General features: G+C 52.3%; 1 protein-coding gene across 3 annotated transcripts in view; it reads right to left on the bottom strand.

Moving 5' to 3' along the window:
- Window positions 1-23,182, bottom strand: part of LOC123638121 (nuclear pore membrane glycoprotein 210) — a 110,743-nt gene that overhangs the window by 63,885 nt on the left and 23,676 nt on the right. For all 3 annotated transcript variants that reach the window (XM_045551490.1, XM_045551491.1, XM_045551492.1), the window contains exons 4-13: window positions 18,745-18,841; window positions 15,629-15,779; window positions 13,667-13,799; window positions 10,584-10,742; window positions 9,934-10,002; window positions 8,841-8,947; window positions 7,611-7,751; window positions 6,193-6,330; window positions 4,368-4,523; window positions 2,485-2,683 (exon numbers count right to left, since the gene is read on the bottom strand). In XM_045551490.1, coding sequence (XP_045407446.1) covers window positions 2,485-2,683; window positions 4,368-4,523; window positions 6,193-6,330; window positions 7,611-7,751; window positions 8,841-8,947; window positions 9,934-10,002; window positions 10,584-10,742; window positions 13,667-13,799; window positions 15,629-15,779; window positions 18,745-18,841 — 1,350 coding nt within the window. The remainder of the gene's footprint in view (window positions 1-2,484; window positions 2,684-4,367; window positions 4,524-6,192; window positions 6,331-7,610; window positions 7,752-8,840; window positions 8,948-9,933; window positions 10,003-10,583; window positions 10,743-13,666; window positions 13,800-15,628; window positions 15,780-18,744; window positions 18,842-23,182) is intronic.

Genomic DNA, 23,182 nt, shown 5'->3' with positions numbered 1-23,182 from the left:
ACCCCCAAACTGGCGTAGCCACCTGTCTTCTGTATAGTCCTCCTGCGGACCATACTGTCAGGTAGTGCCTAAGAGTGGTCTGGCGCTCACAGCACCTGCTCACCCATAGCGTGCTTTATCATGGGCGCTGCACGGCCTGTTACACTGTCTTGCTAGCCCAGAAGCGCCACAAGGGGACAGACCACATCTGTTTGTCACTCCCATTTGCTAGGGAACCCCCAGAGCATGGCACTTAGTAGGTGCTCAGAAAACAGGGAGCTGAAAACCAGTCAACGAAGCTGGTGAGCAGAGAAAAAGCCAGGATGGAGCAAGAGCAGAAGTGTCCTCATCCTCCTGGGTGGGGGCCCGGCCAAGTGCCAAGGGGGCTGGGGGCTCCGTGGAGTGCCACTGTAGCGCCCACAACCCAGGGGCTGTCAAGAAGGCACCACCCATAAGGACAAGGCAGAAATGGACGCCTGAGTCCAAGTCCAGTAGGAAGAGGGTGGAGCCCCGAAGGTGCTGCAGGGGAGGGGGCAGGTCTGGGCCAGGGCCACCAAGGGAGCCTGGCACAGCCCCTTTCTCAGAGCCATGACGGCAGTCCTGTCATGTGTGCTGTGAGCTTGGGAGAGGTAGGGAGAGGGAGGGGGACGGAGGGAGGGAGAGAAAAGGAAGAGTTTTCCTAACATGGGCACCAAACCTGTCCTCTGAGCCGAGCATGCCCAGGGCAGCCCTCATGGCGAGAAGTCAATCTGCTGACCTGGCCTGGTCTCCGGTCCCATGAATCTCCCTTCACTGAGCCTCTTCTCTGCCCTAACTAGAGTCCAAGTTTCCAAGATGCATATTTTTCACATGACCAGGGCCCCACACACCCCCTACATTGCCACGTATACTCCATGCCAGGGAGGTACAAGGTGCTTCCCAGGAGAAACGTGGCACTGTGGGGTTTCTGTCACAACTGTGGTCTTCAGAGCTCAAACTCCTCGAAAAACACCCCTGCGCTGTCCTGGGGATATTCATTTGTGACCGTCACAGTAAGCAAGCAGCTGTTGTCCCCATTTTGTAAATGGGGAACCCAAGGCTCAGAGAGGTTGGGCAGCACACCCAACATTACACAGCCAAGACGTGGAGGACGTGGCTCAGACCAGGCCTGTGGGATCCCAGCCCTGTACTTTGTTCCCTGGGACCTGACCTCATCCATGCCTGGGCTGTACCCTGAAGACTTCCCTCCAGCACAGATGTGGGGGATGACGTGGGGGCCGCTCATCTCCTGCTGCCAGCCGGCCTCCCCATACAACGCTTTTTCCTCCATCCTAAATGGTTACCTCACAGACAACACTGCAGATCTCATAAGCTTGGTTTCTCCTGGATGTGGTTTACTCAGGGACCTTTCAGAGACGTTGGCCTCCTTCTGTGCAGCTTCAAATTGCAACAGCTCTGTATGTGATAATAGCTACAGCAGCGTGTAAAGCCACTCGGCACCACAGGCAATCCTACAAACACCTCTACAATCCAGCTTCCTAAACCCCACGAGGATCACATCACGCCCCTGCTCAAAAACCTTCGGTGACTCCCCACTGCCTGGACACTAGGTCCAAGCCCTCCAAAGCCCTCCACGATTCAACAAGTCCAGCCATTCCAGGTCCATCATGGACTTGCCTGCCTCCGGGACCTGGCACAGGACCCCTGCCCACCAAATGCTGTCCCTATTACTCCCAGTGTCCTGCCCAAATCTCACTCCTATCCAATAGCTCACCAGGACTGTGGTTTCCTTCCTCTGCAAAGCAAAGAAGAATCCCTGCCCTGCCTGGGCGGACTCTTCTGGGAGGCCCACCTCAGAGGTGACTAATGCTCCATGGTCCGTGTCACACACACCCAGATCTGCACCCCATCCCTGCCCCAGGCTGTGTGTGACCTTGGAGAGCTTCACAGCCTCAGTTTCTTCCTCTGACACATGACCCAACAACAGCTGCTTCTCCTATAGTGGTTGTAAGGTCTAAATGAGGTCAGGCATGCAAAGTGCTTACCCCGTGCCTGGCAGGATTGACACTTGATAAACTAACTGTTGATGCCCCAGTCACCACTGATGTCAACACCGAAACCCCACAGGGGATGCTCAAGAGAAAAGATGGATGTGTTCAGGAGGGGTGGGCCTTGCATGTCACAGGTGTGACAACTCTGTAACTACCCAAAACCCCTATGGACAATTACGAGCACTGACTGCATTCTGGGCACTGAAATAGGCACTTTGGCATGCAATTCTACTTAGATGACACTCAGCTTAGAGACAGGGAAACTGAGGCACTGAGAGGCCAGTGATTTGCCAATGGTCACAGAGTACACAAGATCCAGAGCAGGTCGGGGCTGACGATGGACAAGAGGACAAATGCCACTGCTCATGTGGAGGCCCCTCTGCTGCCTCAAGCCCTCTTGGGAATCTGGGCAGTCCATGCTGAGAATATGGCCCCTATCCCACTGTCTGGCACCTGCTCAGCAGTGCTGGTTTACCTGGGAGTGGCTGGAACACACCCTGGTTCTCCACCTCCACCGCCAAGTCAAAGTGGGAGCAGTCACTCAGGGTGACCACCTCACCAGCTCCGCCGGGCATGACTCCGTTGATCCTCAGGGGCAGCTCCAGGGCCTGGCCCACATGTGCCTCCACCTGGCACGGGGTGAACTCCATACTGCTGGGCTCAATCACACACACCTGGAGGACAAGGGCATGGCATGGGCTCAGCTGCCTCCACAGGAGAGGCAGGGCTCATTGCTCAGATTTACAAGAGCTGCTCTGTGCTAGGCACTGAGGACACGTCCATTAGAAGCCTGTACTGGGTACTGGGGTGATCTGGGGCGAGAGCAGGCAGGGAAGGCCTCTCTGAGAAGGAGACCTGAGCTCAGACCACGTCCAAGGCAGCCAGACCAAGGTCTGGGGAAGAAACACTCCAGGTGAAGGCACAGTCCACGCAAAGGTCCGGAGTCACATGCCAGCCCAGCACACTAGAGGAACATAAAGGCCAGCGTGGCTGAAGTGCAGTGAGCATGGGCAGTGGGAAGAGCTGAGGTCCGAGAGGCAGTGGGCCAGGTCACACAGTGCCTGTGGCCATGTTAGGACATCAGTCCTCACTGTGGCTGAGCTGGGAGACTTCAGAGGTTCCCATAACTCTGGCCTCTGTGTACCATCAGCAGCCAAGTGGCCGGTGTAGAGAGGATGGTGGTGTGAGCCAGGGTGGTGGGGTAGGGATGGGTCAGATTGGAGCTGCATTCTGGACATTTGGTTGATCAAGGGGCTGGAGAGGGTGAGAGAGAGGCAACAGCAGCTCACACTTCCTTACAACCAAACTTACTGCACGCCAGGCCCTGTTCTAACTGCTGACTCAGCCCACGGCACCTCCTTGCCAGCCTCCTTCACCTGAGCAAGAGCCTGGCCCCAGGAGGGAGGAGCCGGCCTGAGCTGCAGCGTGGTGAGCCTGAGTGTGAACCCAGCAGCCTGGCCCCAGACGCCAGGTCCTACCCAGGACACACGCTGCCCTCCAGGAACTGTCCTCAGGCTTCCTGCTGAGCAGCTGGGGGAAAGGAGGCGCGTTTACTGAGAGGAGGAAGGAGGGGAGAGGGCACATGGGATCCCAGTTTATTCCAATACCAGACCATTATGCTTCATCTAAAAGGCCTGCAGTGAACACTTCTGTGTAGGAATGAGACCTGACTCCAGACAGATGTGCAGGTCTGTGTGCACCTCAAAAGACTGGATTAGCCTGTCCACCCACGTCCCCAGTACTGCAAGAGCAGGCTGTGACTGGACACTATGGGACTTTACTTCCTGTCCTCATGGAAGGAATAAAGGGTTGAGGTCAGGTGTGGCTTGGGGTGAGGGGCCACAGTGTGGCTGGCAGAGTCTCAGCTGAGGTCTCACCCCCAGCCCCGCCTGCTGCTGTTGCCAACTGCGATGGTCCCACATGGCTGGGGGTCAAAAGCTAGGTGCAGGGAACACCTACTTTGCACCTGAACGGAGTGAGGGGGGGAGCGTAGTCTGCTCTCTCAAAACCCTGCGGCTCCCTTTCACTGTGAATTTACAACCCAACCCTCAGTGGCCCTTCCAATTCAAGAGTCCTACCTTTCAGACCTAGGGAACTTTCCAGAACGGTTCTTTGATGATCTCATGTCTTCTGTGTTCTCTAGTCTCCCCCGCACTGAAACCCAGCTCTGTGGATGCTGGCCCTTCTGGTCCCATCACTGCCAGGTATGGAATGTCCTGTCCACCTCCCTGATGTGGCCGTGAGCGCCTATGGTCACCCCCCTCGCCCGCCACTCACACCAAGGACAGGACTGGGGGACAAAGAGTGTTTCTGAGGAAGCCTGGGCCTCCTGGGGCTGTGTTGGCCCTGAGTTCTCACCTTCATCTCGCCAAAGTGGAGTGGGTTCTGGACGTCGTGTGCCTGGATCACGCTGAGTCCAGTGTCACTCCCTGTGGTCATCACGCCCTTGACGGTGACTGTTGCAACTGTGTAGCTTGACGAAGACCAGCTGAAGTTCCCACTGCCACCCTGGGCCTAGGGAGAATCAAACACCATGGCATCATAGGGTCAGCCACCTGCCAGCCCCTGCGTGGGGTCAGAGACAAGTGCGTGCTGCACACACATGCTCACACTGAACACATTTACCCTCACATGCACACTCACACTCAGTGCTCACACCCACTCACGCTCATACACTCACACTCAACACATGTATCCCTCACACTCATACTCAGTGCTCACACCCACTCATGCTCATACACGCTCACACTCAACACATTTACCCTCACATGCACACTCACACTCAGTGCTCACACCCACTCACCCTCATACATACACTCAACACATTTACCCCCACATTCACACCCATACCTGCTCACACAAATGCTCACTCACACATGTATACCCCTCACACCCATGCATACATGCTCACACACTTACCCATTTGCACATACACAGGTTTACCAACACTCATGTACTTTCACCTAGTCACACACAGTCACCTATAAATGCTCACACTCACATGTTCACCCATTCACACATACACACATTTACCGTCACACTCACACACATTCACCCACTCTCACCAGTTCCACACACACACTCACCCACTGACACACGCTTCCACTCAGGCCCGCATTCGCTAGCCGATCCACTCACCCAGCCAGTCACACCCATGCCCCCACCAACTCACACAACTGTACAATCACCCACTTTTCTCACACATACATTCACAATCACAGACACATATGCTCATACCTAAACACACAAACACACACATTCTCACTGCTCAAATACGTACGCACACATGCTCATACACACATACACAGACAAGGTGAATGCCCACTGCATGGTGGTCAATGCAGCCACTGTCTGGTGGAGGCTCCCTTTGTCCTCATTCTCTCCGCCCTGTCTCATTTCTGGGCCTCATATTCTGGGGACCTTGTGACTGATATACACAAACATACACACCCATGACAGTGGCCTCAGAACCCAGTGGCACCTCCCAGAGCTCAAGCTAGAGTAGGAAGAATGCCTAGCCCTGGAGCCACCCGCAGGACGCTGCTTCAGTGACCAGACACAAACTCCCCCAAGCACATACCCCTGCCCGCTCCTGCTGGGATGCCAACAGCCTCTCTTCTTCACGGATCAGGGACAACCACCCCACAAACCAAGAGGCCAGGGAGGTGACACACCTGAGAGGACAGGGGAGCAGATGCCAGTGCACAGACAGGATACCTGTCAGTACTCCAGGGGGACAGCAGGACTGGCCGGCCCTGCACTGACCACAGGACTCCAGCGTCATCTGGGGTGAGTCCCGGCTGGCCAATGCCACGTGGGAACATAAAGGTCAGAGCAATGGTACTTGGTATGTGACGGGGCTGGAGACATTTTTCCCTTGAATTTTTTCTACATACTGCTTTCAAAATACAACTTTTAAAACAAGGAATGTTAAGTGGAATTCAAACCTATATTCCAGGATTTCTTTATCATATTTTCCTTTCTCTATTTTTTAGTTGTTCGTTTTTTCCCTCATTACCAAAATACATTGCTATGATGGAAACCTCAGGAAATACAGAAATCATAGACTCTGATTTAAAATTCTCTCCGACTAATAGAGTGTAATATACAAGAAAATGGACAAAAAGCCACCATACCGAGGAAATACTCACAAGAATGCACCCTGAGATGGGGTCTTGCATACCTTTATTGTGTACTGATAGGCACCTGTCTTTGGTTGCCACGGAAACGTCAAGATGCTGGGATAGAGGGTGATGGGAATGTGAATTTCCACCTCCTGCTGGTTCCGCACAGGCACCCGTAGTGTGTGGACCCCTCCGTCCTACAAAGGGTAAGGGGGCCACAGATCACCATGATAACCAGGTCGTTAGCAGTTTTTCTCAGTAACCTGGCCCCTCACCCCTCCTTGGGGAGTAGGCCACAAAGGTGGATTTGCGCTTTGGGGAGAGTGGAAAGGAAAATGCCAGACACCCTGCAGCCTTCTTCTTCTCCTTGTTTTTTTTTTTTTTTGAGACAGAGTCTCACTCTGTTGCCCAGGCTAGAGTGAGTGCCGTGGCGTCAGCCTAGCTCACGGCAACCTCAAACTCCTGGGCTTAAGCGATCCTCCTGCCTCAGCCTCCCAAGTAGCTGGGACTACAGGCATGTGCCACCATGTCCGGCTAATTTTTTCTATATATATTTTTAGTTGGCCAGATAATTTCTTTCTATTTTTAGTAGAGACAGGGTCTCGCTCTTGCTCAGGCTGGTCTCGAACTCCTGACCTCGGGCAATCCACCCGCCTCGGCCTCCCAGAGTGCTAGGATTTACAGGCATGAGCCACCATGCCCGGCCCCTGCAGCCTTCTTGATCTCTATGGGGATGGCTTTCCAGAGCTCTGGGACAGTCACTCCTGTAAGTGCTGCTTGACCAAATTCCTCAGGGCACCCCTGGCAGGTTGGGCATGGTTGTCACCACTTTCCAGATGGGAAAACTGAGGCTGGGAGAGCTATAGGAACTCATCCAAACCCCAAGAGCTGAGGTGGCCAACTTTAACAAGAATCACTGGTGCTCAGACCATTTCTTTCTGCTACAGTCTCCTGCCTCTTACAGAGGACAGGGATGTTTTATGCAGGGTAGAAAAACGAGAACACCTATTCCAATTTTCCAATCAATAAAATTCTGCTCCTACCTAAAACTGATTGGCCTTTTAACACAAAGGAAAAAAACATACTTCGTGGGAATATGAGACAAAGAAATGCTGGTTGTTCCTGGGTGAGGCTCAGCTGGGCGCATGGGCCTGACCCTATCTCCTCAAACAAGGGTTTCCATCCCCAGCCCTGGAGGACACAGGCTACTTTTACAGGGGCAAGGGGCGCTGTGCCCATCATGGAAACAGGAACACTCCTACCCCTTGGCTCCAAGGTGGCCCCTGTGCAGCCGGGGTCTGTGTCCCCTGAGCCAGAGAGGGCAGGGCCTCTCCAGAAACCCAGGAGAGGGGCACAGCCAGGCTGAGCTCGGAGCTCCCAACTCCCCAGGGCTCACGACCCACCTGGGTTGACATTTATGCCCAGGGAGGCGGGCTTTATAGGTCAAAGGGCCAGAGGAAGGGCTGGGCCAACTTGCCTGGTCCACCACAGACGTGAGGGCAGCATCAATGGCCGTCTGGCCCCTCTTCACTGTCCTGACGTGATGGTACGACCCATTCTGGGAAGATGAAAGTACCTCAAAGAACTCAGGAGGAAGCACCGCTTCAATTCGGATGTTCTGGAAGGTGAAGCAAGATGGGAGAAAGGGGCTTCTGGGTGACTCCAGAAAATCACAACATGGGCAAGAAGCTATAGGACCCAAAAACAGGAGCCAGGGCAGGCCAAGGGGCCCTCTGGGGCTCAGAGGCCTCCAAAAGCAGGCGGCAGGCTAGACAAAGCCCTGGACTGGAGCTCTGCCCACTCTGGCCTGGGACCCCTCCCAGGCCACCCTCCCTCCCAACGTGGCCCTGGGACCTGCACTCCTGCTTCAGTTCCCCGTGTGGTGCTCAAGGCAGCTTCAAGCCTGCCGTCAGCTGCCCTAGGCCCTCTTCTTCAACAAGAAACTATCAAATATGAAAGAAATGACATCAAGTCCCTTGCAGCCAACTTCAAAAAAATACATGGCGATCATCCCAGCCTCTGTTTCGTGACATGATGAAATCAGTGATTTCTGCAAAGAACCCAAAAGAGAACCTTGCTGCCTCCTCCTAAAACCTCCAACGCCACCAGCATGGTCCTGGACCTTCTGACAATCCAGGGAATTTCTCATACGGGACAGAAAAGTGGCCGAGACTCCTCCTACTCTCCCCGTTTGTGTGACACCCATTTCCAGAACCAGAAAGCTAACTTAGGTTGGCCTCGGTCACACAGTGACTTCTGGGAGGGTTATAGGTATTCCCGGGGCCAGCAGAGAGAAAGTCAGGAAGTGCTCCTCAATCCTCTACAGAGTGAGAGGAGGATGGATTCTCAGCCTGTGAGAATCCATCCTGGAGATGGATCCCAGCCCCATGGGAAGGGGACAGGAAGGCAGCAGCCAGAAGCCACCACCCATCCCCACTGCTTGAACCCTGCCGCCATGGTGCCCTCTCCCCACAAGTCTGCAAGGAGTCTGCTGGGGACCCAGCGTGCAGACCCACGGGCTCTGGAAATGCCCCAGAGACCCCACGACAGTGTCTCCCACAGACCTAGGAGCACCACTAGGAAGCAGACGGCCCCTCCTCAGTCTGCCTGCACAGGGGCCCTACTGCTCTGGGGACTGCTTCTTGGAGCAGCTGCCTCAGAAGACAACCCCACATTATGGCCCCACCAGGACTGAGCGAGCACTCACGTCTGACAGGTAGACCTTGTTGCTAGACTTGTCAAAGACTTCGATGGTGATTTCATATAGGCGGCCTGTCTCAAGCACCCATCTGTCACCAGGGTGGACTGTGAACCCTAAAACACATAAAGGGGGGGAGTCTGAGGACTCAGGACTCAGACACAGCATGGGTGAGGAAGAGGATGGGGCCAAGCACCATCAGCACAGGGTCCCCACAACTATTCACCTGGCTTCCTCCCTGGAGAAAGACTGGCTGCCTGAGTACCGAGCCGACTTCCCTGGCACTGACCTTGAACATATCCTGCTCTGGCTGCTCGAGGGCTCAAACTCAACGTTATCCTCTGTAAGTCTCCTCTGAATCCACAGTCGATCTATGCTCTGAACCACAGTAGGTCTACAATCTGAATCTACAGCGCGTCTACGTTCAGAATGAAGCCTGGCACAGAGCGCCCTTACCATGAGCCAGCCCTGCCCTCCCAGGCCTCTGCCCTCTTCCCACTGCACTTTCTTGCTGGCCCCCGTGAAGCCCTGTGCTTTCTCACCTCCACACCACTGCCAAGCTGTTCCCTCTGCAAGGACACCTTCCCCCAAAAGCAGCTCCCTCTGAGAAAATGCCTGCCCTAAATATCATCTCTCAGATTCCTCCCCTCCTCCCTCAGCCAAATGCCTCCCCCACCTTCCTGCCAAGGCAACTGCCAACAGTCACGTCACCTTAGGGCCCCTCTGTAACTGAGCTGACCACTGGGCCCCTGACCTGACCTAGCAACGATCAGGTCTGGGCAAAGCCCTGGTATTAATGTCAACATCAGGAGGAGACGAACCCTCCTGGGGTTCTCTGCCCTGTCCTGTTCCTCTCCCTGCCGAGCCTTCCACCTGCCTTGCTCGGGACTAGCTCCATTCTGTTTGTATCTGCACTGACCAGGGGAAGGCTGGGGAGGGGCCCAGGCAAGGGGGGGCTGAGTGTGCCGGCCCCAGGCCTTGCAGGCAGCAGAGCTGACCAGAGTGAAACATTTTCTGCAAAGTTATTGCTTTTCTTTCTTCTTTAAACTCATGTAGTCACAAATGAGCAGCATGCAGGAAGGCCCAGAAGGCCCACACTCACCCAGGTATCCAGGTTCAACCACGTAGATGGTGCTGTTGGGTAACCTAGAAGCACCCTGCATGCGAATACCTGAATTCTTAATTAAGGAGAAAGACAGCAGATAAGCCAGCTGGCAGGCTTCATCGTGGCTCAGACGGCCTCACAGGGATAGAAGAAAGGATGACACTCCCTGGCTTTGGCCAAGTGGAGCAGAGGCATTTTCAGAATCAAAGGCTGCCCTCCATTTTCTATGCCAGCAAAGGGCAATTTCTGCAAGAGCCATCCGAGACCACACAGGACACAGCAACAAGTTTGGGACATCAACCACCCATATGCTACCATGGAAACAGCCTCTGCCAGGCCCCCTCTGAGGAGGCTGCAGGTTACCGGAAAAGTCTGCAGAGGTGAGGAATGACACTCAGCTCCTGCCATTACCTCCCATCTCCGGGAGCCCCTGGGTGAGTCACCCACAGACGCGCCAATTCCAGCCGGCAATGCTATTTCGGTTCTGATTTTCAGACCATGGAGGGGAAACAAGGCTATTTTTAACCTTGCCTGGCTTTCAGGGAGAAAAACAACTTGACTTCAAAATGGCAGACCCAATGTGCCTACACACACACACACACACACACACACACACACGCACACACGCAGGCCCAAGAAGAGGATACTCCTGTGGCCAAGGACGAGGTTGCTCTGACCGAGCTGCACTGCAGTGACCATCGACGTGTCCTGGGCCAGGACAGCCACGGGCCGGGCCGGGTCTCCTTCTGGGCCTGGGATGCTGTTCTGAAGCTGCAGCTCGTACTGGTCGGAAGGCATGGAGAGTTCTAGCCACCAACCACCCAACAAACAGAAACACAGAGAGAGAACAAAGGTAGAGAACGTTAGAAGCCAATATGCCCCTCTGAAACTCTGCGCCCTGTTGTCAGCACAGCTGCTTGACTTTTTTTTTTTTCCGCTTCATTTTTTTAGTGCTTTAAATTTTAAAATTGTTCTCCATGCCTGTGAACAAAGTTGACACTCCATGAATTTTTAGAGGCAATCTGGTTCCTTTTGTGACTGCCGTAACCCATATATATATATATATATATATATATATATATATATACACACACACACACACATATATACACACACACATATATGCGTATATATATGTGTGTGTGTGTATATATATATACATATATATATTTTTTTAAGTTAACCACAGCCTCTGAGTTATATTGCCACTTGCTTGAAGAATACTAACACTAGGCCATTTCTGATCACCATGGAAGTGAACTCTTTGTTTCTGCACCCACGGGGACAAGTGGCAGGGGGTGTTATGAATGCTTCTGTCCAGCCTCTAGGGGTTTCCAAAAAGCCTCTCTCTGGTCAGTGGTCTCCCCCGGGGCCTCAGTAGCTAGGTCTGCAATTGCAAACAACAGACTCTCTTACTGTCCCTACCACCCTCAGTGTCTTCCTGCTCTGTGTCACACTGCGTCTACTTTGCAGAAACAAACTTGCCCAACCTGAACCAGGATGGAGAACACTTTCCCCGGGAAATAACGGTTTTCAGAGCCCGTCTCGCCCGCGCGTGTTCCTCAGCCTGTGGGCAGACACCACCAGCACTTCTGATAGAAATGGCCACCGCTGCCCAGGGACGGAGATCCCTCAGGACCACACTAGGTGTCTCATAAGCACGTTCCCCGTCTCATCCCTCATCAGCCCTGGAGACAGCTTCTCCCGATGGCCACCTGTCAGAGCTGGGGGCTCAGGGGATCAGGAGTAGCAGCCAGTGAGGAAAAGAGCAGGGATTCTGAGTCTCGAGAGCTCACCCACTTCCACAGCCACTCTTCCAAATCCTCACGAGTTCCTAACCAGTCACCCACTCACTGTCCCCACAGGTGGGGCCACGTTCTAGCCCTCTAGCAGGAGCGAGGAAAGAGGACACAGGGAGCCGCAGACAGCATCCCTGCTTGCCCCTCCTCTCTAGGTCCCAGCTCAGGGCCTGGCACATAGGGTGCCCTGCCCAAGTCTCTCAGAGGAATTTCAGCTAAAGTATGTCTCAGAATTCCCAGGAATTCAGGTGGGAATTCTAAAAGGCAGGCAACTTGCCTACCTCCTGTCCTGAGGTGTTTTTTGTGTGATCTAAAGAGTCCCTAATAATTTGCACTAGAGCAGAAGGTTCTCAAAGTGTGGTCCCTAGACCACTATCATTGCCTGGAACTGCAAATGATGGGCCCGGCCCAGACCTACTGACTAACGCTGGGGCTGGAGCCTGTGCTTTCACAAGCCCTGCAGGGGAGTCGGATGCAGACTAGAAGTGAGACCCCCTTAGGGAACGCACAGCTCACTTCCTCATCTCTAAGTAGGGGAAGCCCAGCCAAGCTGGGCTGTGATTCTTGTAGATTACGCACCCAGTGTTCAGAATAGGGCAGCAGTACATGAAAGATAAATGTCATAATAAAATAGCACAATTGCTCAATAAAGCAATATTACTTTATGCTGCTTACTGAAACACTAGCTTCCTCCCTTGTTTAAAGTTCTCCAAATGAGTAAAGCCATTGTGGGAAATGAAAATATTGACACTCAAGGGGTCTGACATAGCACAGATGTAACCCTCTTTGCAAAACCCTAACACTGAAACTAAGGAGCTTTTTTGACAGACTCCTTAGAAACTTTTTTTTTTTTTTAGAGATAGGGTCTAGCTCTGTCACCCTGGCTGGAGTGCAGTGGTGTGATCATGGTACACCACAGCCTCCAACTCCTGGGCTCCAGCAATCCTCCCACCTCAGCTTCTTCAGTAGCTGGGACTCCAGGTGTGTGCCACCATGCCCGGCCTCAAATACCTCTTATCACATGGACTGGCCCTGAGCATGACACTCTTATGCCCGAGACCCTTTAGGCCCTGTGTTCTGGCTGTTAAACACAGGTGACTTTGAACAAAATGATAAAGACTCTTAGCAGGACTGGTACTCCATTAAGAACACTCACTGTCTAAAACACGGTGCAAGCACTCAGCACGACTCCACTCCCATTCATGTATTCTGCCCTTGCAGCCCAGGCAGAAAGGCCAGGGCTCCAATGAGAAAGTGAGTCCTGGAGACAGGCGGTAGACCACCCAAGTATGCTCAGACCAGGGGCAAAACCCAGTCCAACGCAAAGCCCACAGCGCTTGACCTCCTAACACTGAAGAACTGCTATACCCAAAATGACTGGAAGCAGGGACTCAGATATTTGCACACCTGAGTTCCCGGCAGTATTACTCATAATAGCAAAAAGGGGGAAGCAACCCAAGTGTCCGCTGATAGATGAATGGGTCAACCAAACGTGGTCTATTCATACAACGGAATGTGATTCAGCCTTAATGCCGAAGGATATTCTGATACCTGCTACAATGTGGATAAACCTTGAAAACACTGTGCTAAGTGAAAGAAGCCAGACACAAAAGGACAAATGCCATATGATTACACTTATATGCGGTATCTAGAGGAGTCAGATTCACAGACAGAAAGTGGAATGGTGCATGCCAAGGGCTGCGGAGGGGAAATTAGGAGTTAGTGTTGAATGCGGACCGAGTTTCAGGTTGGGAAGATGAAAAAATTCTGGAGACGGATGGTGGTGATGGCTGCACAACAGTGTGAATGTACTTAATGCCACTGAATTATATACTTAAAAATGGTTAAGATGGTAAATGTTACATGCACTTTACCACAATAAAAAAGGGGTGGGGGAAGCATCTGCCATGATTACTGAGTCACTGAGTCACCTGTGATCTTCCCTTGCCTGATCTTCTGCACCTTGTAGCAAATGGCAGTCCCCACCATCAGGTAGACGTCGTACGCTGGATTCAGAAGGATGTTCTCCAAAATCAGCAGCCGGACCTCTGCAGGGTGCACATTCTTGGCACAAAGAAGAGGGTAGAAAATGTGAGTTGGGAATGGGGGGGCGGTGGTCAGTATCAGCAAGACAAAAAAAGTTTTTTAAAAATACATGAGAATAGAGCAGTAAGAGTAATGAAAGAAGATGTTACTCCCAACCCCCAGCTTCAGGCCCCAGAAACCCCAGGGGAACCCTGTGTGAACACCAGGCACACAGGCCAAGGTCATTACCAAAACATACTGAGCACTGAGCACCTCTCTTCAACATTATGCATGTCACATCTTGATTTAAATTACTAATGATTAAACAGAAAGGAGAGGAGCCAGAGTGAACTCTGTGGATGCTACAGCCACCAAGAGTTCACCTTCTCTCCCCACAAAAGCCCTGACATCCATGGAGTTTGGGAAGGCCCAGGCCAAGCTGCACAGAGAAAAGCCTGTGTCTGTGAGGAGCCCTCAGCCCCTACTCCTTGGCCTGTTCCCCTGCCCACTCTGCGTCCCCCCCGGGAACTCCTCCTCAGGAGAGCTTGTGAGAGCCTCTGCAATGGGAGAAAGACGCAAGGCACCCTGCCTAGGGCCCCACTCTGGGTCATCGGATTCTCCAGGGGCTGCTGCACCTTTCACTGTCTTTGGCCTATGTGACAGCCCTGTCCGTTGTAGAAAACTGAAATGCAATTATATTTTTTCTGGTGGAGATGCAACTCATCATCACCCTATGGATGTGAGCAGTTTTGCATCTCTGTGTAAGTTCATTTCAGCATCCCCAGTGGCTCACGCATGTGTCTGCTCTTTGGATTCTCCTCTGAGCCTGCTGCAACACTTTACGTGGTTCCTAACAGTAAGTTTAATAATATCTTTGACACATTAAAAAGAAAAAAGCATACCAAGCACCTACCATGGGCTGGGCGCGGTGGCAGGTGCTTTCCAGCATGGCAGGCACAGAAGGCCATTTACTGACCATGCATAGAACAAGGAGTCTGCCTTTCCGGCTCAGCAGTGGGGTCAGCTTCACCCCAGCCCTGGGCACCCACACAGGGGCACACTGTTTCCCAACACTACCTGCAGAGTCCTGTGGGATTAGCCCCTGTGACATGGCATGCCCCTATTTTCCATAACCCTCCAGGACTCCCGAACTACTGGCTAAACTGCTAGAAAGTCAATCAGAAAAGGATTTCTCTTTGTCTGCTGCTTTACAAACTTAAATGACAGACGAAGTAGCACAACCTTCCTGCCCGTGCTCCAGACACTAAGCAAAAAGTTCTCAGGGTTGCAGCTCAAATCGAGGCATGGATGGGAGGGACATTCACCCACAGGAACTGGGAGGAGCCAGGACCTCGGCTAAACCCATCCTCACTCTCCTTTCCTCTGTCCCGTCCCTCAGAGAATGGGATGTTGATGGGGAAACAGGTACTAGTGAGGCTCGACAGGGTTGGTGGTCTGGTGTTGGGGGTGGTGGTGAGGAGCCCTAGCCCCCTACAGATGGGACCACTGGGCAACCAGTCTCCAGGCTTCAAGTGGGGCAGAGGGAGAGCCGGCACAGAAGACAGCAGGAACTCCCAGTTTTTGTCAGGGTCCCAAGTGCTTGGGTGTGTCCCTCTACCAGGACAGGGCGGCAGCTGTTGAAAATCAGCTAGTAACTGGAAATACTCCTGCTCTTGGGCCTCCCTTGAAACTGAGAATAAGCAAACGCTTTATGATTCCAGAGATGATGTGCCTCTTCCTAAGCCATGGTTCAAACCAACAAAAATAGAGACTCTGCCCGAAAGACACAGTGGAGCATCTCACTTCCACTATCCGACGTGTCCAGGAGCGTGAGCAGGAAGTCATCCTGATTTCGCCCCACAGCCCACCTTGTAGACGGCCTCCTGGATGTGGGCCTTGAGCTTGGAGCTCCCTGTCTTCATCCCAGACACCAGGATGGTATCGCCCTGCTTGGCTGCCTTCTCCATCTCCGAGATGTAAGAGGGAGGTATGTATGTAGACTCCAGGAAAGTGAGGATTCTGGAAAAGAAGCTCGTTGTCTAAGTTCACTGGTCAAACCTGAACACAAGTTCATCAGAATCTACCACGACATTTGCCATCAGGACCTCCCACTAGGTGCCTGACACTGAAATAAGGGGTGTCCCCTAGTCAGGGCTTTTTTAAGACATGTCCCTGCAACTTCCTACATCAGAATTGCCAACGTCCTTGTGAAAAATCCAGATTCTTGGCCCCTGGCCCAGCCTTTGTCTGCAAGAAGCCCAGGAATCTGCATTATATCAAAATCCACACGTGACGATAAACACTGAAATTTGAGGACACCAGCTTAGTCCAAATGGGAAAAGTGAGGCCCATGGAAATTAAGCAGCAGGCCCCAAGAACGCAGCCCAACCAAAGCAGTGTCAGCAATGCCCTGGTCTCACCCCCGCCTAGCGCCTGACTCTGGGAAAGGATCCTCAGTGGCCTCCCCTCAAACTTCATGGATGTGGACACATTACACCTCCTCCTCCCCACGCGGGGCTGCGGGAGAGCCCCAGGACAGGGAGAAGTCAGGCACGTGGCAGACCCTCCCTGGAGCGTGGCCAGTAAGCAGGGCTGGCTTGAGAAGTCCTTTCCATACACCTCTCACTTCAGCCTGTGACTTACAAACCAGCCCTCCGTTCCGCCTCAACAAGAGCAATCTGCCGGACACGCTTCCGTTCTCCCCACGGTCTGCTGGACGCTGTGCCACACCGTGATTTATTTCCTCCCCCAGTTTTACGAGGTGTCACATGCCGAACTGAATGAAAATCCAGGACAATCCAGTTCCATCACACCTTAGCATCTTGGATTTTGGTTAACATTCAGCTCAGGTACCAAGCTGCCTGAAAGCTTGGGGGGACACAAGGGGCCTGGTGGCCCAGAAGGGGCAGGGAACTGGCATTCCCTGAACATCTAGTATGCACCAGGCCCTGAGCACCGATCAACCTGCCAACCCACACGGTGTCCCTCAGAGGGGGGCACAGTAATCGCCTCTGGTTGTCTGTTTCATAGAGAGGAAGCTAAGGCTCAGACAGGTTACGTTCCCTGCCTAAGGCCACAGGCAGGAAAGGACAAGGCCAGGATTAGAATCCAGGACTCTCTGACACTATAGTCAGTGTTCCCAGCCTTAAAAAACACCAGAAACTCCAAAGCTGGAGACAGTTACCGGGTAAGTCCCAGCCCCCGTAGAGCTCGACTCTCCAGGGTGACTCAGCAGGCAAAAGCATTAGGACAGGAGGATGTCTGCCTGGTGATGGCCACAAGCCGAGCCCGGAATTCGTGAAGGGAGCACCAGCGCCCCAACACCCCCTACAGCCCAGAGCTGGGCTCCTGAAGGTACATGTGAAAAACCAGACTATTAACTCTCCCACAAGGTGCTTAGGAATTGCAAAGGGGCGAGAAAGCAACTTCACCATGGGGAACCCAGCAGACACCACCTCACCCAGGTGATGGCAGTGACCAGCATCACTAACAGGCCAGGTGGAACTGTGATCAGAAGCAGTTAGAACGCAGAATCCCACTTCCGTGATGTTCCTGCCAAAGGTGTAAAGTTCAGAGCCTGGTCGTGAGGGAACATCAGATAAACCCGAACAAGGGACGTTCTGCAAAACCAGACAGTCCTCTTCACAAGCATCAAGGTGTTGAAAGTCAGAGAAAGACCAAGAGACTGTCTCAGGCTGACAGAGACTAAAAGAAACAGGACAATATGCAGCACGTGACTCTGGGCTGGGTTTTGGTTTTTTGTTTTGTTGGGTTTTTTTTGTTTTTTTTTTTTTTTTTGCTACAATGGACAAAATTTGGACGATTGGCAAAACGCAATGTGGTCCAAAGACTACATGCATTGGTGTTCATTTCCTAATTTTGAGGACTCTGCTATGGCTATGCAGGAAAACATCCTTAATGCCAGCGCACACATAATAATCAGGGATGATGGGCACCAGGCTAACAGCCGGCCCTCAGATGACTGAGGGTTATCCAATTTGTGCCCTGAACGGCAAATTTTCTGTAAGCTTAAAATTGTTGCAAAAATTAAAAAATTAAGTCTTCTTTCCCAAGAAGGGACCATACTCTTTAAAAAACTATTTAGCAAAGCATGGGGCAATGCAGTACAGTCGAGAATGGAAGCTCAGGCCTCCCTCTGCACCAGTGCAGTCGAAGACGCCCGGCGGGGACACAGCACACACAGTTAGGGGCTCTGCTTCTGCTCCATCCCACAGGCAGCAGCCACTCACCACACAGCTGATGAGCACTTGAAACCTGGCTCGTGCAACTCCAGAACTGAACTTTTCATTTTGTCTAATGGACATTTGCGCAGCCAGATGGGGCTTGTGGCTACATAGATCCGAGCTCAGACTCTAGCTCTGCCATTCACCAATCTCAGACATGCAGCACAGCCTCTCCCAGCGGCAGTTTCTATGACTGAAAAATGAAGGGAACAGTGGCACATATAGCCTATGTGGCTGCTGGGAGAATGACATGGGTTAAGATGTTTGGCCACCTCATGACAGGCCTGTCTGCACTGCTCTGCTGGGGACGCCAGCCTGTTCCACCTCAGAACGGCCGTCACCACTGGCTTGTCCTCTCAGCCAAAACCTGTCTCCCCTTTAACTTGGCCCCAGTGGTAGTGCTGCCCTCTGGGGCCACTCATGCTTCCCCAGGGCCCGAAACTGCTGTCACCTGTGTTGTCTCATTTCTGCAACTGGATGTCAAAAGCCTCTTTGACAACTTCCCACAGCACACACCCCAGTGGGCCACATAGCAGCCAGGTTCCTGCACAATTGTGTGAACAAACCCTGCTCCCAATCAGGCACGGGGACTGTCAAACATCAGCAGGCACCTGGGAATCATCCAGGGCTCCTTGCAGACAACGAGGGAAGCCCCCAGGCAATGAGGAGCCCATAAATGTCCCCCTTCTCCTTCCTACTTCCCTTCAGGGGGCGTCAGGCCCAGTGGAGGTGCCCCTTACCGCAGTGCATTGTGGGAGTCTGAGAACCCGTCTGCCTCCGTGTCCTTCACAATTGTCCAGTCAAAGACCAGTCCAGCCAGGGTGCTGAAGGTGTTCCCTACAGGAGCAGATGGGGGAGGCAGAAATGCATCACAGTTAATTCCCCAGGGCCGAGGAAAGGAGAGCTAGGAGCTTCTAACCCACACAGGAACCACACTCAACACCATCCCCCTGCAAAGCAGGTGCCATGACTCCCATTTTCAGGAAGGGTAAACCAAGGCTGAAAGGAATGAAGACATTTACTTGTGGTCAAGTGACCCTGAGAGGCTAGGCCAGGATTTGAACCCAGGCCCGTCTCAGGTGAAGGCTTCACTGTGACTCCCTGCCTTTGACAGCTCATGGCAGGCTTAGTGTAATGCTTAACACCACCACCCTTCACGTGTGTAAGCACTTTACAGTTTAGGAGGCTGCTCCAAACCTGAGCCATTCCTCCTCACCTCCTCCTGGGGAGTACGCTCCCCCTTCCCTCCCTGTTATAGGGAGGGAGCGTGGGGTGAGGGGCAGTTCCTCAACCGCTGGGTTTCACATAACTATTCTTGCCTTTTCTCCTTAGCTGTGGGACTCCTGGGGTCCTGGGGTGGAGGAAGAGACAGCGGGCCCAGCTCCCAGCTCTGCAGTCTGGTTTTGCTGTCTGTGAGCCTTTCTTTTTTTCAGCATATTACAGGGGTCTGAATGTTTAGGTTACATATGTTGCCTTTGGCCCACCCGAGTCAGAGAGCTTCAAGCATGTCCATCCCCTAGATGGTGCGCACCACATCCATTAGGTGTGAACCTACCCGTCCCCTCCTCCCCGCTCCCATCTGCACCGCCAATGACACTAGCACGAGAGCAGACAGACAACCTACAGAATGGGTTGCTACACATCTGATAAAGGGCTGATAACTAGAATCTTTATAGAACTCAGGAAAATCAGCAAGAAAAAAATCAAACAACCCTATCAAAAAGTGGGCAAAGGACATGAACACAAACTTTTCAAAAGAAGACAGACTAATGGCCAAGAAACGTATGAAAAAATGCTCGACATCTCTAATTGTCAGGGAAATGCAAATCAAAACCACAATGAGATATGACTTATCTATAGTGAGAATGGACTTTATCAAAAAGTCCCAAAACAATAAATGTTGGCGTGGATGCAGAGAGACAGGAACACTCATACACTGCTGGTGGGACTGCAAACTAGTGCAACCTCTGTGGAAAGCAATATGGAGATATCTCAAAGAGATACAAGTAGAACTGCCATTTGATCTGTGAGCCTTCTGATCCATCGTTTCAAATTAAGAAATGCCACATACAATCACCAAATTCTCTTGAAAAGCCTGAAGATCTAGCCACCTGATGCCCAGAGACTGGCTCAGCCTCTCTAGACAGGGCCTTTTTCTCTGATTTGCCACACTCCTCACCATACCCTGTTATCCCACATCCTTCATCCCCATTCCCTGCCTGGCCAGCTCCCCAAATAGAGCATCAGGGGGGTCCAGAAAATCTTTTTCTACATTGCAAAGGGCAAGGTATTTGGAGTCAGACAGCCTTGGGATCATGCTCCTCTTCACGCCCGCCCACAGCCCCACAAGATCTCAAAGGCTGAATGAAACAGTGCTTAGCAAAAGCTCCAGAAAACTCTGTCCTCTTTGCCCTCACTCCTCAGGGCATCTTTTATGAAGGGAGGCCTCTTCTTACAGATGTTGTGAGTAACTGATCAGAGGAAGACAAACCCCATCTACAGTGGATATGGGGGGGGGGGGGCGGTTCTTAGAGGTCCAAGGGAGGATTCTGAGCAAATGAAAAGTCTGGTTTCTCAAACCTCAAAGCAGTTTGAACAAAGTAATTTATCTTCCTAATACCCAGGGCATTAGATGAGGAAAGTGGATACCAAAATCTACACCAGCAAAGCACATTGGCTGCAAGAAACTTAGAAGTCCTCTAGTCCGATCCTTGGATGCTGTGTCCACATCAGATGGGGGCTGGGACCCTCCTCTCACATTCCAGGCATAAGGATGTCATCACCTCCCAGGACAGCCCATTGCTTCTCTTTAACATTTAACAGCTCAGGGCATGGGCACCTTCTGCCTGCCTCATGCTGAGCTGAAAGGGGTTGCATATAAACCAAAGCTGGCCCCAATTCCTGCCTTCCCAGGGGCTGAGCCAAGCATGCTGACTCTGCAGTGAGGATAAGGATGGATCTCCCTATGTTCATATTAGCTTGCGAAACAATGACCAGAAATTCAATACAAAAGCCCATTAGGCAGTCCACTCCCTTAACACACATCCATCCAAACACCACAAGAGTGTCCTAAACACCTACCCTGGGGTTTCCATGAGGTCAGCTCCAAGTACCACTTTTCTGTTCTGTAAGGTGGAAATGAAAATACCAACCCGTGGGGCTGGCATTTGATCAACCCATGGGAAGATCAAATTGAGAAAGCACCCCCGTGACATGTCTGGTACTCTTCACTATGGCCCACTCGCGGGCAAGGAGATGGAGGTGGGAAGGCCCTGTCGAGGGGTCTCTGACCAGGGAAAACAGAGACAGGAAATCATGTCTTTGGACATCTCAGTGGCTGCACATAGAGTTCTGCTTTTCATCATCTGTGCTTCCCCCAGTATCTCCTGCAAGTCCACCACACTGAAATGAAGAGCTGAATGTGTGACAATTCCCAGAGCAGATACTAGCAACTCCCACACCAAACTGGGCAAATGCGCATGGCAGGACTGGCTGCAGAACTTGCAGTGCTCCATGCAGGTGAGAATGCAGCGCCCTGTGTTCAAAAGGCAGGGGAAAGTGCCAGAAGGCAAACCCAAGTGCCAGAAGGCACGGAGCCCGAGAAAGTGCTCCCTAGGGGTGTGGGGATACTCCAGGCTGAGTGCAGACCCTTAGAGAGGCTCAGAAGCCCCCCTGCAACTCAAGGCACGCATAGGCCCGACAGCTACTGGACCAACACCAAGTCCCAACCGGTTTGGGCTGTGGCCAAGTCCATCGGGCATTACCCCCTCCATGGCCTGGGGCAGATGGGCAACCTCTAAGGGGAGGAAGGAGGCCAAATGACTAAACCTCTAACTCAAGTTTTGCTTTTTCCATTCACAAAGAAGCTATTAGTACCTATTGTGTGCAACAGACAGAGCCCTTCCTTGACCTTGAAGTCTCACCTCACAGCCAACTGCTGATATTAACCAGGAAAGCCAGGGGTCTGGTCCCCGGAGACCATCCCTGTTGTCCTGGTCCCAGGAGGGCCACAGGGAATCATTAAGCAATTCAATTTAACAATCATTTACCAGATGCCTGCTGGGCCCAAAGTCCAGCGTCAGACACAGAAGAGTGGGAAAGAATGTAGTGACCCCAATTCTGTCCTCCGAGTGGCGAATGTGACAAGACACAGTAGATAATGCCCCATACCCCAAGGCAGGTGCTGGTGAGGAGCTAAGGGATGTCAGAAGGGAGGAGCAAGTCCCACCTTGGGCAGCCAGCGAGGGCCCCCTGGAGGGGATATACGAGGGGGAATGCCCAGAGGAATGTGGGCTTCAGGAAGACAAAAGTGCTTTGGGCAGAACATGTGGCCTAACAAAAGGTGGCAAAGGGGTGTCTTTGGGGACCCTGAGCTAATCCAGTTCTGCTGATGCACAGAAGTACACATGGGCTAGGAAATAACTGTGAAAATTGACCACAAACAGCTTCTGGTGAAAAAGGAAGATCTCATGTGCAGAAGGCCCGGATACCCAGGAAAAAATGCAGCAGGAGACAGGTAGAGCGGCTGAGCATAAAATAGCTCAGGCCACAGAGCCACTTATCCCGAGTCCTAGCCCCTGCTCAGTCACCCATGAGCTGTGTGACACGGGCAAGTTGCTTAAGCTCTCTGGGCTTTAGCTTCCTTGTCTACACAACAGGCATTATAAGTACAATAGGAGGCTGTATTCACTAAGGGGCTAGCACAGCGCCTGGCACTCACGGGCACTCACCTAACCATGTTTGTTGAGCTATGGAGTCTTTTTTGCCAAACATTTAGCAATCTAGATCAGGTACGTCCTTTCTGAGACTGCAAGGTCCTCAAAGTTACAAGGGTCAAGTTTGTCTTCAAAAAGGAGACTCTGACCAGAAGAGAGGTCACAAGCTCAGGAAAAAAGGCAAAAGGGATGATGAAGGTAATTGTCAAGGTATTTTGGGGAGGGGAAGACCCACTAGAATGCATGACATTCTTATAGTAGATAATGAGGAAGTGGTAACCATGTCTTTACTGCAAAGGTGGAGCCTTGATATGGGCTACTGGTGAATGACACAGTCTCTGCAGAACGGGTGACTTCCTACTCTGGAACTGGCTGCGTGTGCCATCAAAACATGAGTAGTGGGGGAAGCGGGAGAGGTAACCTTCAAGGGCTGCTGAGCATCTGTCCTGGCACAGCAGTGGGT

The sequence above is a fragment of the Lemur catta genome, chromosome 5 (genome assembly GCF_020740605.2).
Source record: "Lemur catta isolate mLemCat1 chromosome 5, mLemCat1.pri, whole genome shotgun sequence".
NCBI lineage: Eukaryota > Metazoa > Chordata > Mammalia > Primates > Lemuridae > Lemur > Lemur catta.
This window is presented reverse-complemented; position numbering and strand designations above follow the sequence as displayed.